The sequence below is a fragment of the Triticum urartu genome, chromosome 3A, assembly GCF_056163025.1.
Source record: "Triticum urartu cultivar PI428250 chromosome 3A, HENAU_Tu73, whole genome shotgun sequence".
NCBI lineage: Eukaryota > Viridiplantae > Streptophyta > Magnoliopsida > Poales > Poaceae > Triticum > Triticum urartu.
The window spans coordinates 604,710,768-604,724,768 of record NC_141875.1 but is presented as its reverse complement, the minus strand read 5'-3'; the positions used below and the strand labels follow the sequence as shown (position 1 = coordinate 604,724,768).

The 14,001-nt window shown below is 43.9% G+C and overlaps 1 protein-coding gene and 1 pseudogene across 1 annotated transcript; both read left to right on the top strand.

The window, feature by feature from the left end:
• The first annotated feature begins 979 nt into the window (after positions 1-979).
• LOC125548848 (acidic endochitinase SE2-like) lies at positions 980-1,882 on the top strand (annotated as a pseudogene).
• A 9,534-nt stretch (positions 1,883-11,416) lies between these two features.
• On the top strand, positions 11,417-12,340 carry LOC125548849 (acidic endochitinase-like). The gene has a single exon (XM_048712377.2). It carries the CDS (start codon positions 11,447-11,449, stop codon positions 12,338-12,340), a length of 894 nt encoding a protein of 297 aa, XP_048568334.2. The 5' UTR covers positions 11,417-11,446.
• Positions 12,341-14,001: the final 1,661 nt, after the last annotated feature.

Sequence of the window (14,001 nt, the reverse complement as noted above, 5' to 3'; positions counted from 1 at the left end):
CTTCAGGAGAGGCTGCCCTATATCTTGCTATAAGTGAGATATAGACGTGCCCGCTTGGCGGCTTGGCGCTTCCCGCAATTAGGGTTGGGCCTTCATGCGGTCGGGGCCGGATGGCAGGATTGATATTTTGTCGGTTCGAGTAACACAGCGCACACTTGTGGGCTTGAAGATATCAAAAGGTTCTGTAGGAACATTTTACTGCTCCGCAACTAAACTATATGCATCAGCGTCACAATAAACTAGTACATACTTAGTACTCCCTCCGTTTTTTTTTACTCCACATATAAGATTTGTCTGGAGCCAAACTTTGTAGCGTTTGACCATATTTATATTAAAATATATCAACATCTACAAGTCTAAAGTCATATAATGGAAAAGTTAAATTCGTGATGCATCTAATAATGTTGATTTCGTGTTGTGAATGTTGATACTTTTTTTATAAAATTGGTCAAACTTTCTGAAAATTTACTTTAGATGAATCTTATATATGACGTAGAAAAGACCAAAGGGAGTAAGATTCTGTATATAGGCCCAGAAAACAGAGCAAATGCACGGTTTCTATCGCACGTATTGACGTATTGTTGATGTTTTGGTTGAGTATGGAGCATTTGTGATTTGGACGCACTTTTATTTTTGCGGGTGAGGACGCTCTTTTTTTTAGGGCACGCAGTCACTTTCACTAATCTTTGATGAACCGTTGATCAGTCCTAGTATAAAATTATTTAGCATGGAAACATACCGGCTGCAACGAAATTTGTTCTGCACCTCAGCCTTAGTTAACCGCAAACATTGCCGGTAGATTTAGACACCGGAACGGACAAGCGACGGCACGAAACGAAATCCACTAAAGAAAGCGTCCATGACGCTCCACCGAGACAATATAAAATCCAAACATACCCAATATCCATCACAACTCACAATACAGAGCGCACCTTCTCACTACTGCCTCGGAAGCAGCTAGCTAGGTATGCTTCGCTTGATCCCAGCCATGGCAAGCCGAGCTCTCCCCCTCCTGCAGCTCACTGCCACCCTCTTGGCGGCGCTACTCGCGACGTGCCATGCCGGCAGCATCGCCGTCTACTGGGGCCAGAACGACGGCGAGGCGTCGCTAGCAGAGACGTGCGCCTCCGGGAACTACGAGTTCGTCATCCTCGCTTTTCTCCCGAAGTTCGGCAAGGGCCAAACGCCACAGCTCGACCTTGCCAGCCACTGCGACCCTTCGTCCGGTGGCTGCAGAGGCCAGAGTAAGGACATCAAAATGTGCCAGAGCCGTGGCGTGAAAGTCCTTCTCTCCATCGGCGGCGGCGATGGTAGTTATGGCCTCTCTTCTCCCGGCGACGCACGGCAGGTTGCCTTGTACCTCTGGAACAACTACCTGGGCGGTGTGTCCTCGTCCGGTCCCCTCGGCAACGTCATGCTGGACGGCATTGACTTTGACATCGAGCAAGGCAGCGCCAACTTCTGAAACGATCTCGTCACTGACCTGAAGAATTTGGGAAAGAACGGAGGCAAGACCGTATTGCTGAGCGCGGCACCGCAGTGCCCATTCCCGGATGAATGGGACGGCGGTGCGATCAGCACGGGGCTGTTCGACTACGTGTGGGTGCAATTCTACAATAACGAGGAATGCCAGTTCAGTGCAGGGCGGGGGGCATTCATGGACGCGTGGAAGAAGTGGGAGTCAGTGCCGGTCGGGAAGATCTTCTTGGGGCTTCCGGCCTCCAAGGACGCGGCGGGCACGGGGTTCGTCCCTGCCAGCGAGCTCACTTCGCGTGTGCTGCCGCTCATCAAGGGCTCTTCAAAGTACGGTGGTGTCATGCTATGGTCCAAGTTTTATGATGACCAAACTGGCTACAGCTCCGCCATCAAGAGCGATGTGTGATAGTTCTCTCTAGTGTGTTTGGTTTAGTTGAGTTGTTATTATTGTGTGTCGTGTGTCGTGTATCATAGGATCATGTGTTAATTGTTTGAGATGACATCAGATATTGCCATATGTAAATATATGAATAAGAATAAAGTATAGTTTCTTTGAACCAAGTCCCATATTACATAAAATTTTGAACTCCATATTTTACATCATGCACTACACTGCTTTTGATTATAAAGAAAAGTACGTGTGTACAATATTTGGTCAATCAAATGTGGTTCTTGTTAAATATTGGTCCTTCAATTTGAATACCATTAACCGACAACATGAATCCACGAATTTTTAAGAATAATAACTTTCACCATCTTGCAACTAGAAGAAATTTTATAGATGATGTTGAACTAGGACTAGAGCTAGAACTAGAACTAGAAGAAAGTTAATCCCTCCATTCTCTTATACAAGGCTACTTCATATTTTTATGTCTAACTTTGACTATTAATTTTACCAGTAAAAGGTGAGTTATATGTCGCAAAAAGTATTTTATCGGATGCACATTTCAAAGAACTATTCGTTGGTATATCTTTGATGACATATAATCCATATTTGTTGACTAAAATTATAAGTCAAATTTTGAGACGAAAACCAAAGTGGCCTTGTATAAGGGAATGGAGGGGGTATTATTCTTTTTTAAGAATAATAACTTTTTGGAAAATACTTCCCTGCTTTTGTGATTCGATTATTCCTGTGCACTTGCAAGACATCAACAAGTCATTTGCATCTCTCAAGAGACAAAAGAGACTAATATTTTGTGGGACGATGAAGGGAGAACAACCGGCTAGATTTATTTTCCAAAATTTCCGGAGTACAAAGTTTACAATACAACTAAACTAGCCAAGAAATGCCAAAACACTATTCAAACAACAAAAAATATACAAAGGTAAATAATGTAAGAGAACATGAGTGGCTATTTTACCATATGAGAAAGTTATTTGCATAGCATAGACAAAATGGGTTGCCTCATCTTCATTTATCAAACCTTGGCCTTACATCACATGCTCAGTTTGGAATATGATCTAGAGGCAACTATAGAGATGATTATGTTCCCATGTATCCATGATTTACTAATATTGTCCTCCAATATCATCTTGACATAGGTTGGTGAATACTTTATTTTTTGTGAAACTCTTTGTTGTATGATGTTATGATAACAATCGCTAGCCATTGAGGATATGAGCATATCATCTTTCAATTACCTTGTTTCGTAGGTCATGAGTACATGTAATATCAATATGATAATAAGAGTTGCGTTGGTAGAACATAGTGTGAGACATACCTATTTTGAGATGCAGTGTGAATTTTCATTTGTTGGTCTAAAGTATAGTGTATATGCCATGATCTACACCTCAGGTCATCATACATTCTCGGGATGTGAATAGACCTTCTTAGGGTCTATCAACACTTGTTCAAAACTGGATAGTCATAAATGTGATTTTAGAGCTTGTTGCCAAGCATTCCGCGAGGCATGGCCGACCAATATAGGATTTTTCCCTCCGACTTGGAGAGATAACTCTAGGGCTCTAGATTGGTTATACTAAAAAGATGCATGGCTGTGTGGTCAACTTTAAGTGCTAACCTTATCGAGGAATCTATATCATGAGTTCGGGAGATGTTGAGCCGCTTGAGAAGGATTCCAAATACTCACAGTGGGTTCGACAACATATATCCTGAGGCAACATATGACACATTATGAGGTTCTTCTACATGAATTTGTGAGTACTTGTGCGTTGCCACATCCAGCTATAGGTTCACTACCAACTATGGTCCAAGTTAGAGTAAGTCAAAGCTTGAGTAGTGTACTCAGGGCCTAACTAGGTACTCGAGGGTCGATTCAGTTTATGTAGGCTGCTCACGACATGTGTAACTGAACAAGAACATATGGGGTTCCACACTTAAGGGGGCAACACCCACTCTAATTCGATCTAAGTGGATAAGCGAATGAAGTCATGTTGGGTTATGGGTGTTGTGGCCCATCTAAGAAGATCTATATAAATGGACAAGTATGGTTTGGTTAAGATGTGCTTGATTGATTATCTGAAAAGGGGTTTGGGAAACTCAGACTGTAACCAACTCCGTAACCAAGTCTTGTGATCAAATCTGGCAATCTGCCATGTTATGTTCCGCCTCATACACGTGGATAACTTGTAGGCTGGGACAAACAACACAAGGGAAACCACGAGGACGCAACACTGATGCTCGTCATCATCTCTACTTCTATTGGGTCCGCGCATCTAGTGGTAATCTTGTGGTCTATAATAGGATGGTATTATTGGTTTACGTGGTAGAAAACTCTTTTTTACATTAGTCTAGCTTACCTCATTCCTGATAGGTTCCACAATGTGCACTAATATGTTGAGCACATGTTGGAATGATGAAACTACCTTCAAAATCGAATGGAAACTCTTGAGATGATGCTGACATGGAACCCTTCTATACCTAAATGGCCATAAAAATGGATAGAAAGGGGAGCTTACTTTTGGGATGCGGGTGGGCTGATGGGCTGTGACTTTAAGATATCGCTCCACCAATCGATGCCATCTATAAAAAAGAGAGGGGAAAACTAGTGCGTTAATAATTTAGAAACATTACAACCGAGCACTTTTCTAGCCCTCTCAAGCTATTAGTATCTCAACCGTCGGATCTGCACTTCTAGGCGTTTTTGGCCGTTGGATGCACCTTCCACCCCGCTCGGAGCCCTAAACGGACTGGGCCGATGCTCCCGCAACAAAATCAGCGATCTGCTGTTGTTTGGGCCTGCCGGGCCGATGCTCCCACTACATGCATGCGCAGTCCTCCCCTCGCCCCACTCCTTGACGGCCTGACCTCTCGTCTCTCGTCTCTCGTCTGGGATTCAGTTGCGCAGCCACCGCCGAAATCCCCATCCCCATCCGTGGAAGGACGCCTCTTCTTCGCCCAGCCGCCGCCATCCTCCTTCTCACGTTTTTACCCTCAAGATGCAACAGGAAGAATCCCCTCCCCGCACCCTCCACTCCACCCGATCCCTCCAGGTGCGCCGCCGCTGTGGTCGTATCCGCAGAGAGAAATAGAGAGAGGTGTGGTGAAAATGTCAACGGCGGGCCAAACGAATCGCCAAGCACATCATGCGGAGTGGAGCTACTCAAATCGCTGCCCTTCTAGACCGAACCTCCAAATCTCGCACGAAAAAAGGAGATCATGGCGAAGGAGGCAGCCGGAGTCACTTCCCCCATCCGTCCTCTACAGGTCTGTGTATCTCTCCTACTTCTGTGCATCCTCCGTCACCGACCAACCCAGTCTCATTCCAATCCCTCGTGTGCGAGTGATCTCCTGATGCGAAGCGACACGAAGCCATGCGTGCTTCACCGATCGATGCGGGGCGAGGCGATGTAGGGCTTCACCGATCGATGCAGGGCGAGGCGATGTAGGCGGCCGATGCGGGGAAGGAGAGGGGTTTGGAAGCAGCTGTCGTGGCGCGCTGGTTGAACTCGCAAGGGCTACTATGTGGTTGCAGCGGACACCTCTCGGGTAAAACCTAGGCTAGGCACCGACTTCACCGTTCTGGTCCTTCGGACCCGATCTGAATCTCTTCCTGCTTGTCAAGTAGGTCGTCAGCCACATGTGCGTTGCCATCCAAGTTCCAAGATGGCCTCTGCCCTGCTGCACTTACTACACGCTGGTCATCCTTGCCTACAGGTACATCTCAAGATGGCCGCCGCCCTGCTGCACTTGCTCCACGTTGGTAGTCGCTTGCCTACAGGTACAGTTCTCCTTCCCCCTTATGCCATATGCCTAGGCCACAGGGGAATGCCATGCTTCAGACGACGAAAACACGAGAATCATCCCAAAAGAAATGGCTGTAGACACTCTCATGCAGCTTGCTAGGTCTTAGATATCTGCTTTACGCGAGAGCTTTGACATGATACAAGGCCCCTGACAATTATCACTGATACACTCGATTGAATCATGTGAGTTCCATTGTATCTATTTAATCTTTTTTTCTACTTGTTCAAGATATTCCAAATAAACTCAAATTTCTCTTAATTCTTTTATGTACAGTTTGATCATTTTCTGAAGTGTAAAATTTATGTTGGTGATACTTTTTTAATTTGTTCTTTCTCTTTTACAGAATTGAGCAGAAAGAAAAGAATATGATTTTTTGTTTGCTTTAACAATGAAAGGTTCGTACTTGGAAAATACTTCAATTCTGTCACAGGAGTTGATGCTCAAGTTTCTTATGCATTTAAATCTGAGGGGAAACCACATGCAGAAAAATTCAAGAATCAGTTGTATAACCAGGTTTACCAACATGTATGTGTTTCTCTTATTTATTTTGTGCATTCATTACTATTTTTAATTTCTCTCTTCATCTCTTGAAATTAGTACAGTAACCAATCCACTTTCTGATTTGTTGTGCAGCAACTATACTAGAAGCTGGGATGTACAACGAGGATGGTTGCGTGCCTCTTTTAAGTTATCCAGTGTTACATTAATTCTTTTCTTTGTACTAATTTGGTAAAAAAAAGTGGAATTCCATCTTTGAAAAATGATGTTAGTGAGCATCTCAATTTAAATTTTTACATTCCAAAATAGTCAAGTTTTTTACGTAAAATTTTATTTGGCTCGCATAATTCTTGAATGCCTTCCATGGGATGACATGAATCTTGCTCATCTAGCAAAATAAAAGATTTTGAAAAAAATTGGAAGGTGGGAAAACTTGGAATTTCTCGGAGGTATTGTGATGGCGGTGCCCATGTAGTTTGGGAAATTTTGCTTTCAGCTTGGATGAAGCTTTGTCATAAATGACGGCACATATAATCTTAAAGGTAAGAGGCTTTAGTTCCTTATAAGTAATAAGGTTTATACATCTTGCGGTGGATTCAACCTGCAAACCTCATAAAGTGCTCTCCCAGTGTCCGACTAATCAAACCCTGAAAGCTTTCGCTGATGGTATTTAAAAAAAGTTGTGTGGTTACAGGTTTCCTACATTTTTTGGTCACCATGCATTTCCTTCCCATTTAATAAATGAATTCGCACAAAATAAATAGTCAAATTATAACTTCTGAGATAGGGCAAAGTCAATAACAGTGGAACATATAGTATGTTAAATGTCGATTGCTCTGGCTTACATGATGATAGATTGCTTCTTGAAAGCTCTTTTTGTACAGAGTAATGCTTATACTAGATATTTGAGGGGGGGTTTAACTCAATAGATATTGTTATAGATTGTTTTCTTCTTATTTTTTGAGTCTACCTGATTTGTGAGTTTAGCACTGTAACGATTGATATCTAGAACTCTTTTAAATTGGTGTCATAGTTGCTTTACCCATTACTAACTTACCATTCTCAAACTTTTTGTATCACATATTTTTGTGACTCTGCACTTGCCTGTTGCCTCTAGGTAAAATTTCTAAGCAGAGATAACCATTGATATATGTGTTACAATACTTACTATGAGCCACATGTGAGCCCTTTTCCTTGCAGTTTTATGGTTTTTTTCATTTTCTGTTGTCCATCAATTAGTTGAACCATTAACATGACTGCAGACTATTTCATAGGTGAGCCTGGGTCCATGACTAAGATTTCGTCCCGCTAGCGCAGCCTAAGCCCACTAAACATTACTTTTATTGTACTAGGAAAATATTTAGGCTAGGAGAAAATAAGTAAAGAATAATATTCTTTAGGTTATGACCTTATCGTTTCTAAAGCTTGGCCAGCTTCGATCATCATGACCATCTATGACAATAATAAATTGAATATTTCTCCTTTTTTACTATATTTGTAGTGGACTTATCGTTCGTATGGGTAATGTAGTTTACTAATTCCGTGAGAAGTACCAAGAGGACACAATGTTACAATTGGAACTATTTGTAGCTCTTGACTTTCCTGGTTAGGTTGTTATCCCATGGAATAACTCTCTTTGTTCTGCCTGTTTAGGATAGACTCTGACTTAACCAACTTCGGCACTCTGAAGTTTTGCTACAGTGCTCTTCTCTAGCTGCTGAGCTCCCTCATTTTGTGAGATTTAGTTAATCTATGCGTTCCTCTTATTCCACAAAGTAGAAAGTTGGCAAACTATTTGACCATGTGTACGATTACATGCAATTATGAGTACAACATTTTGTGTATTTCGTTACAGCCCAAGCTAAGATATCTTCATTTTATTATAAGATCAAAGATACATAATCAGTAAATCTACATGCTTTCTTATATCATATTGCTGCATATTAATTATTTGTGCTGTACTAATGTAGGATGTGGTTGTATTTGATCGAAAGATCCAGGTTGGGAAAGGCACATTTCTTTGACAAGCACAAGTAATGGAAGGACCAAAAGATCCATATTAGGAGGACACCGTTCCAAGGTACAAGCACATGTCATGGAAGTATTGCTACCAGTGGTTGTAAAGTCCACATTTCAGTATGTGATGTGGATGAATGATGTTATATCTTCTTGCTTTGTATGTCTAATTTTATGATAGTGAATTGATGGATGTTGACTATTGGACGAGTGATGCCGATTATTTTACCTTGCTAATTTCTAATGAGTAATGCAAAATTGTCTCGGATAAAAATGACTTTACTTTCCAATTTGGTGATCAAGAACTCCCTTATATACTTATGGAACTTATTATCACTATATTGTCAAAATAGACGGGTGCGGCAACGCGCGCCATCATGGATCTAGTGTGCTTTAAGGAGATGCATAAGTCCATCAAAATGACTAGACCAAAGGCTTCCCGGGCATCATATTGAATAATTCATGAAGATTTGGGTCATCGCCTTCCAAATATTTTCTATCTAAATAGCTAGTCTTCGGTTTTCGTAGCCTATTTCTCTTAACATTCAAACATGTCACCTCAGCATGCACTATGCATTAGAAAATACGCACCTCAACATGCAACCATGCATAGAAGAAAAGTCTACTCAACATGCAAACATGCATGATAATTTCATTATATTATCCTATTTATATTTAATACATATTTTTACAACTATACAACAATCAGACACAATAAATCATATGTATCTTTAGTTTAATACCCATATTATTACTCAAAATATTCATGTTCACTACAATCAAATCTCATTGAAATATTGCAAAATATTCTCACAACAACGCGTGGGGCTATAATCTTGATTAACTAAATGCTGCCTCGCAAAAAAAATCAACTAAATACGGTGTGACTCTATTCTTTTTGAGCTTTCTCCTTCTTGTCAATACTCTACGGCCTCATTTCTACAATGTGCAATTTTCAGAGCAACCTCAACTTGTATGAATGACACCATTTGTAGATTTGGGAAAAATTTCTCTGTGTTAATCATCTAAAAATCGTGTTTGGATGGCCGATTGGCTCGAACGAGGATGACTTGTATTTCTTGTCTTTGCTCCTTATGCAAAAGAATGTCCGAAAATGGTGGCCAACCTCCTTTTTGAATGCCGCTAGGCATTGAGAATTTGGCACATGATTAAAGATTGGCTAGGGCACACATGATACATGAAAGAAGAATGCTAAAAAAACATGTCGTCATTGACGCTTGGGTCATATTTTTTCAAGGAAAAAGTCTTTTCTTCTAATTAATTTCCACATGATGTACTATGTCAATTTCTTTCTAACTATTGCATCGAGGCAAATCTTTTGCCTCAAGTTCAATGTTTTTAGAGTAAAATGCATCTGGTTGTCATACTTGTGTCGAAAGCTCACTTTTTTCTAATTTTTTTTATAGAAAAGGAGGATGCACCCCGGCCTCTGCATCTGGACGATGCATATGGCAATTTTATTAATTATTAAGCACAAAAGACCTTACGAAATAGTACATCAGTAAGCCTGAAGCCACCATCTAGGCAACATATGTCGCTACTCCTACCCCCTTGATGTAGTGGTGCCGAATGTCCGAGCTTAATACCAAATAGACATCGCACCAAATCCTAACATCTAATGCCGGATGCCCCATCCTAGCCACATACCGGGACTGGGTCACACGCCGGTCCGGCGCACTCACCGAGGTTGCCGCCGCCTTCTTCCACCGATCCATCTCCAGAGCAGGTACTGACGCACAGACCTTGCCAGGCCTGCCGTCGACGCCACCATGGCGCCAGACAACTCGACCACCCTGCGCTCGTCCATCCAGCCGCATCCGTCGTTGATATGCAGCTGCACCATGCCGCCACCACTCGTCGTCAATGACGTGGTAGATACAACGCCGCACCACCTGGCAACCTCCACACCATCGCCACTGCTGGAGCTACTCGGAGCCCACCATCCACAACATCTCTCCCCCGAACAGCAGTTCCTCCCAAGACGGCGCCTCCATGGAGGATACGACGCGCAGGACGCCGCCGCCGCCCAATCCAGATTGAATTTTGGACTTTCGTCCGGGAGGGGTTCGGGGGTGGATAGGGGGGACCTCGGCTTCGCCTCCAGGAAGGGTAACGGCGTCAAGTGACGTCGCCGATGCCGGGCCGAACACGCTGACCAAAGTTTCCTCCGGTCCCCATCCTATTCCACCAAACCTCCGTGTACTCCGGATCCGGCAAGCCATGATCCGAAACCCGCGAAGATGAAAGAGCCATGGGGCTCAACCCACCAGAAAGGAGGATCGAGAAGAACTCCTTGTAGATCTCCAGACGTCGAATCCAACGATCCGACGTGGCCAGCGACGATCATCACCACCCCGCGGCGGCCCAACGGAGTCCGAAGAAAGGATTCAGATGGATCTGATCTGGATCCGGCGGCACCCGCGACCACCGGTCAGGCCAACGCAGCCACCACCTCACGACACGCTGGTCGCCACCGCCGTGCCGCGCACGACGCCGATGGGAGACCCGCCCGCCGCGCCACCGGACCCCACGTTCGCCCGACGTTCCTCTGGATCCCGCTGTCCCGCGCCAGCCAAGACGGAGAGGATGGGGAAAAGCCCCGCCGGCGCCCAGCCGGCCAGGCTTCACCCGACGGCGCTATGGACGGCGGCGAGGAGGGGCGAGGAGGAGACTTGAAAGCTCACTTTGGTCACTATATACGCCTTTCGGTGATTATATGGTCACTGAGTATAATCATCAAAAGGCATATATATTGGCCGTATTCTTGAGTAAAAATGACCAAAGTGAACTTTGGACACAAAATACAAGGGTGCTGCAAGCTGCCAAGCTGCGTATACGTTTTGTCCAGCACTCTGCCGGGATAGGAAACAGAGGAGTTGAGTGCGGCGCAGCATTTGCAATTTGAACGCAGTCCGTTTCACTAATCTGTCCGACTAAATTAAGCAAGGAAACAACCCGCCGCAAACGGAATTTTTCTACCCCTCAGCTTTACTTAACCGTAACCACTCTACTACAGTATATAGGTAACTAAATTCAGATGCAGAAGCGGACGTGAGACGGCACGAAAGCCACTAAAAAAAGCGTACCTGACGCTCCCCAAACCACTATAAAATCCAAACATCCCCAATAGCCATCACAACGCAAAACACAGAGCACGTCTCCTCACTAGCCTCCCCCGTCCTGTACTAGGCTACTTGCATAGGCACGTGCCGATTGATCCCAACAATGGCGAGCCGTTCTCTCACTCCCGTCCAGCTCACTTCCACCCTCTTCGTAGCACTTCTTGCCACGTGCCACGCCGGCAGCATCGCCGTGTACTGGGGCCAGAACGACGGCGAGGCATCGTTGGCCGAGACGTGTGCGTCTGGGAACTATGAGTTCGTCATCCTTGCTTTTCTCCCAAAATTCGGCAAGGGCCAGACGCCACAGCTGAACCTAGCCAGCCACTGCGACCCTTCCTCCGGTGGATGCAGAGGCCAGAGCAAGGACATCAAAGCGTGCCAGGGCCAGGGTGTTAAAGTCCTGCTCTCCATCGGCGGCGGCGATGGTAGTTATGGCCTCTCTTCTCCTGGCGATGCACGACAAGTTGCCTTGTACCTCTGGAACAACTACCTGGGCGGTTCATCCTCGTCCGGTCCCCTCGGCGACGTCGCGCTCGACGGCATTGACTTTGACATCGAGCAAGGCAGCACCAAGTTCTGGAACGATCTTGCCACTGACCTGAAGAATTTGGGAAAGAACGGAGGCAAGACCGTATTGCTGAGCGCGGCACCGCAGTGCCCGTTCCCGGATGAATGGGACGGCGGTGCGATCAGCACGGGACTATTCGACTACGTGTGGGTGCAGTTCTACAACAACGAGGAATGCCAGTTCAGTGCGGGACAGGGGGCCTTCATGAATGCATGGAAGAAGTGGGAGTCAGTGCCGGCCGGGAAGATCTTCTTGGGGCTTCCGGCTTCCAAGGACGCGGCAGGCACGGGGTTCGTCCCTGCCGGCGAGCTCACTTCGCGTGTGTTGCCGCTCATCAAGGGCTCTTCAAAGTACGGTGGTGTCATGCTATGGTCCAAGTTCTATGATGACCAAACAGGCTACAGCTCCGCCATCAAGAGCGATGTGTGATAGTTCTCTCTAGTCTATTTGGTTTGGTTGAGTTGTTATTACTGTGTGTCTTGTGTCATGTATCATAGGATCGTGTGTTAGTTGTTTGAGATGACATCAGATATTGCCATATGTGAATATATGAATAAAAACACAGTATAGTTTCTTTGAACCAAGTCCCATATTACATTAAATTTTAAACTCCATATTTTACATCATGCACTACACTACTTTTGATTCTACAGAAAAGTAAGTGTACAATATTTGGTCAATCAACTGTGGTTCTAGTTCAATATTGGTCCCTCAGTTTGAATACCATTCACCAACAACATGACACCTCGACTTTTTAAGAGTAATAACCTTCGCCATCTTGCAACTGGAAGGAATTTTATAGATGATGTTGAACTAGGACTAGTGCTAGAAGAAGAAGTTATTATTCAAAGAATAACTTTTTGGAAAATACTCCCCTTGAATTATGATTCAGTTATTCATGTGCACTTGCAGGACATCAACAAGTCATTTGCATATCTCAAGAGACAAAAGAGACTCTAATATTTTCTTGGATGATTAAGGGAGAATAGTCGGCCAGATTTATTTTCCAAAATTTTGGGAGTACAAAGTTTACAATACAACTGAACTAGCCAACAAAGGCCAAAACACTATTCAAACAACAAAAATTATACAGAGGTAGATAATATAAGAGAACATGAGTGGTTGTTTTACCATATGAGAAAGTTATTTGCATAGCGTAGACAAAATAGGTTGCCTCATCTTCATTTATCAAGCCTTGGCCTTACGTCACATGTTCGGTTGGGAATATGATCAAGATGCAATTATGGAGATGATTATGTGTCCATGTATATCCATGATTTACTAATATTCTCCTTCAATATCATCTTGACATAGGTTGGCGCATACTTTATTTTTTGTGAAACTCTTTGTTGTATGATGTTATGATAACAATCGCTAGCCATTGTGGATATGAGCACACATATCTGAAGATTAGCATATCATCTGTCGATGACCTTGTTTAGGAGGTCATGAGTATATATGATATTAATATGATAATAAGACTTGCGAGTTGGTAGAACATAGTGTGAGACATACCTATTTTGAGATGTAGTGCAAATTGTCATTTGTTGGTCTAATGTATAGTGTATATGCCATGATCCACACCTGAGGTCATCATACATTCTCAGGATGTGAATAGACCTTCTTAGGGTCTATCAACACTTGTTCGTAACTGGATAGTCATAAAGGTGATTTTAGATCTTTCTCCCAAGCATTCCGCGAGGCATGGCCGAACAAGATAGGATTTTTCCATCCGACTTGGAGAGATGACTCTAGGGCCTCTTGATTGGCTAGACTAAAAAGATGCATGGCTGTGTAACCAACTTAAGTGCTAACCTTATCGATGAATCTATATCATGAGTTCGGGAGATGTTGAGCCGCTCGACAATGATTCCAAATACTCATAATGGGTTCGGCAACATATATCCCGAGGTATAGCATATGCCACATTGTGAGGTTCATCTACATGACTTTGTGAGCACTTATGAGTTGGCACATCTTGCTAGGGGCCACTACCAACTATGGTCCAAGTTAGAGTAAGTTAGAGTTCGAGTAGTGTACTTGGGGCCTGACTAGGTACTCAAGGGTCGACTGAGTTTATGTAGGCTGCT

Coding starts and splice junctions, on each gene's coding strand:
- LOC125548849 (XM_048712377.2), top strand. CDS start 11,447: ATGGCGAGCCGTTCTCTCACTCCCGTCCAGCTCACTTCCACCCTCTTC.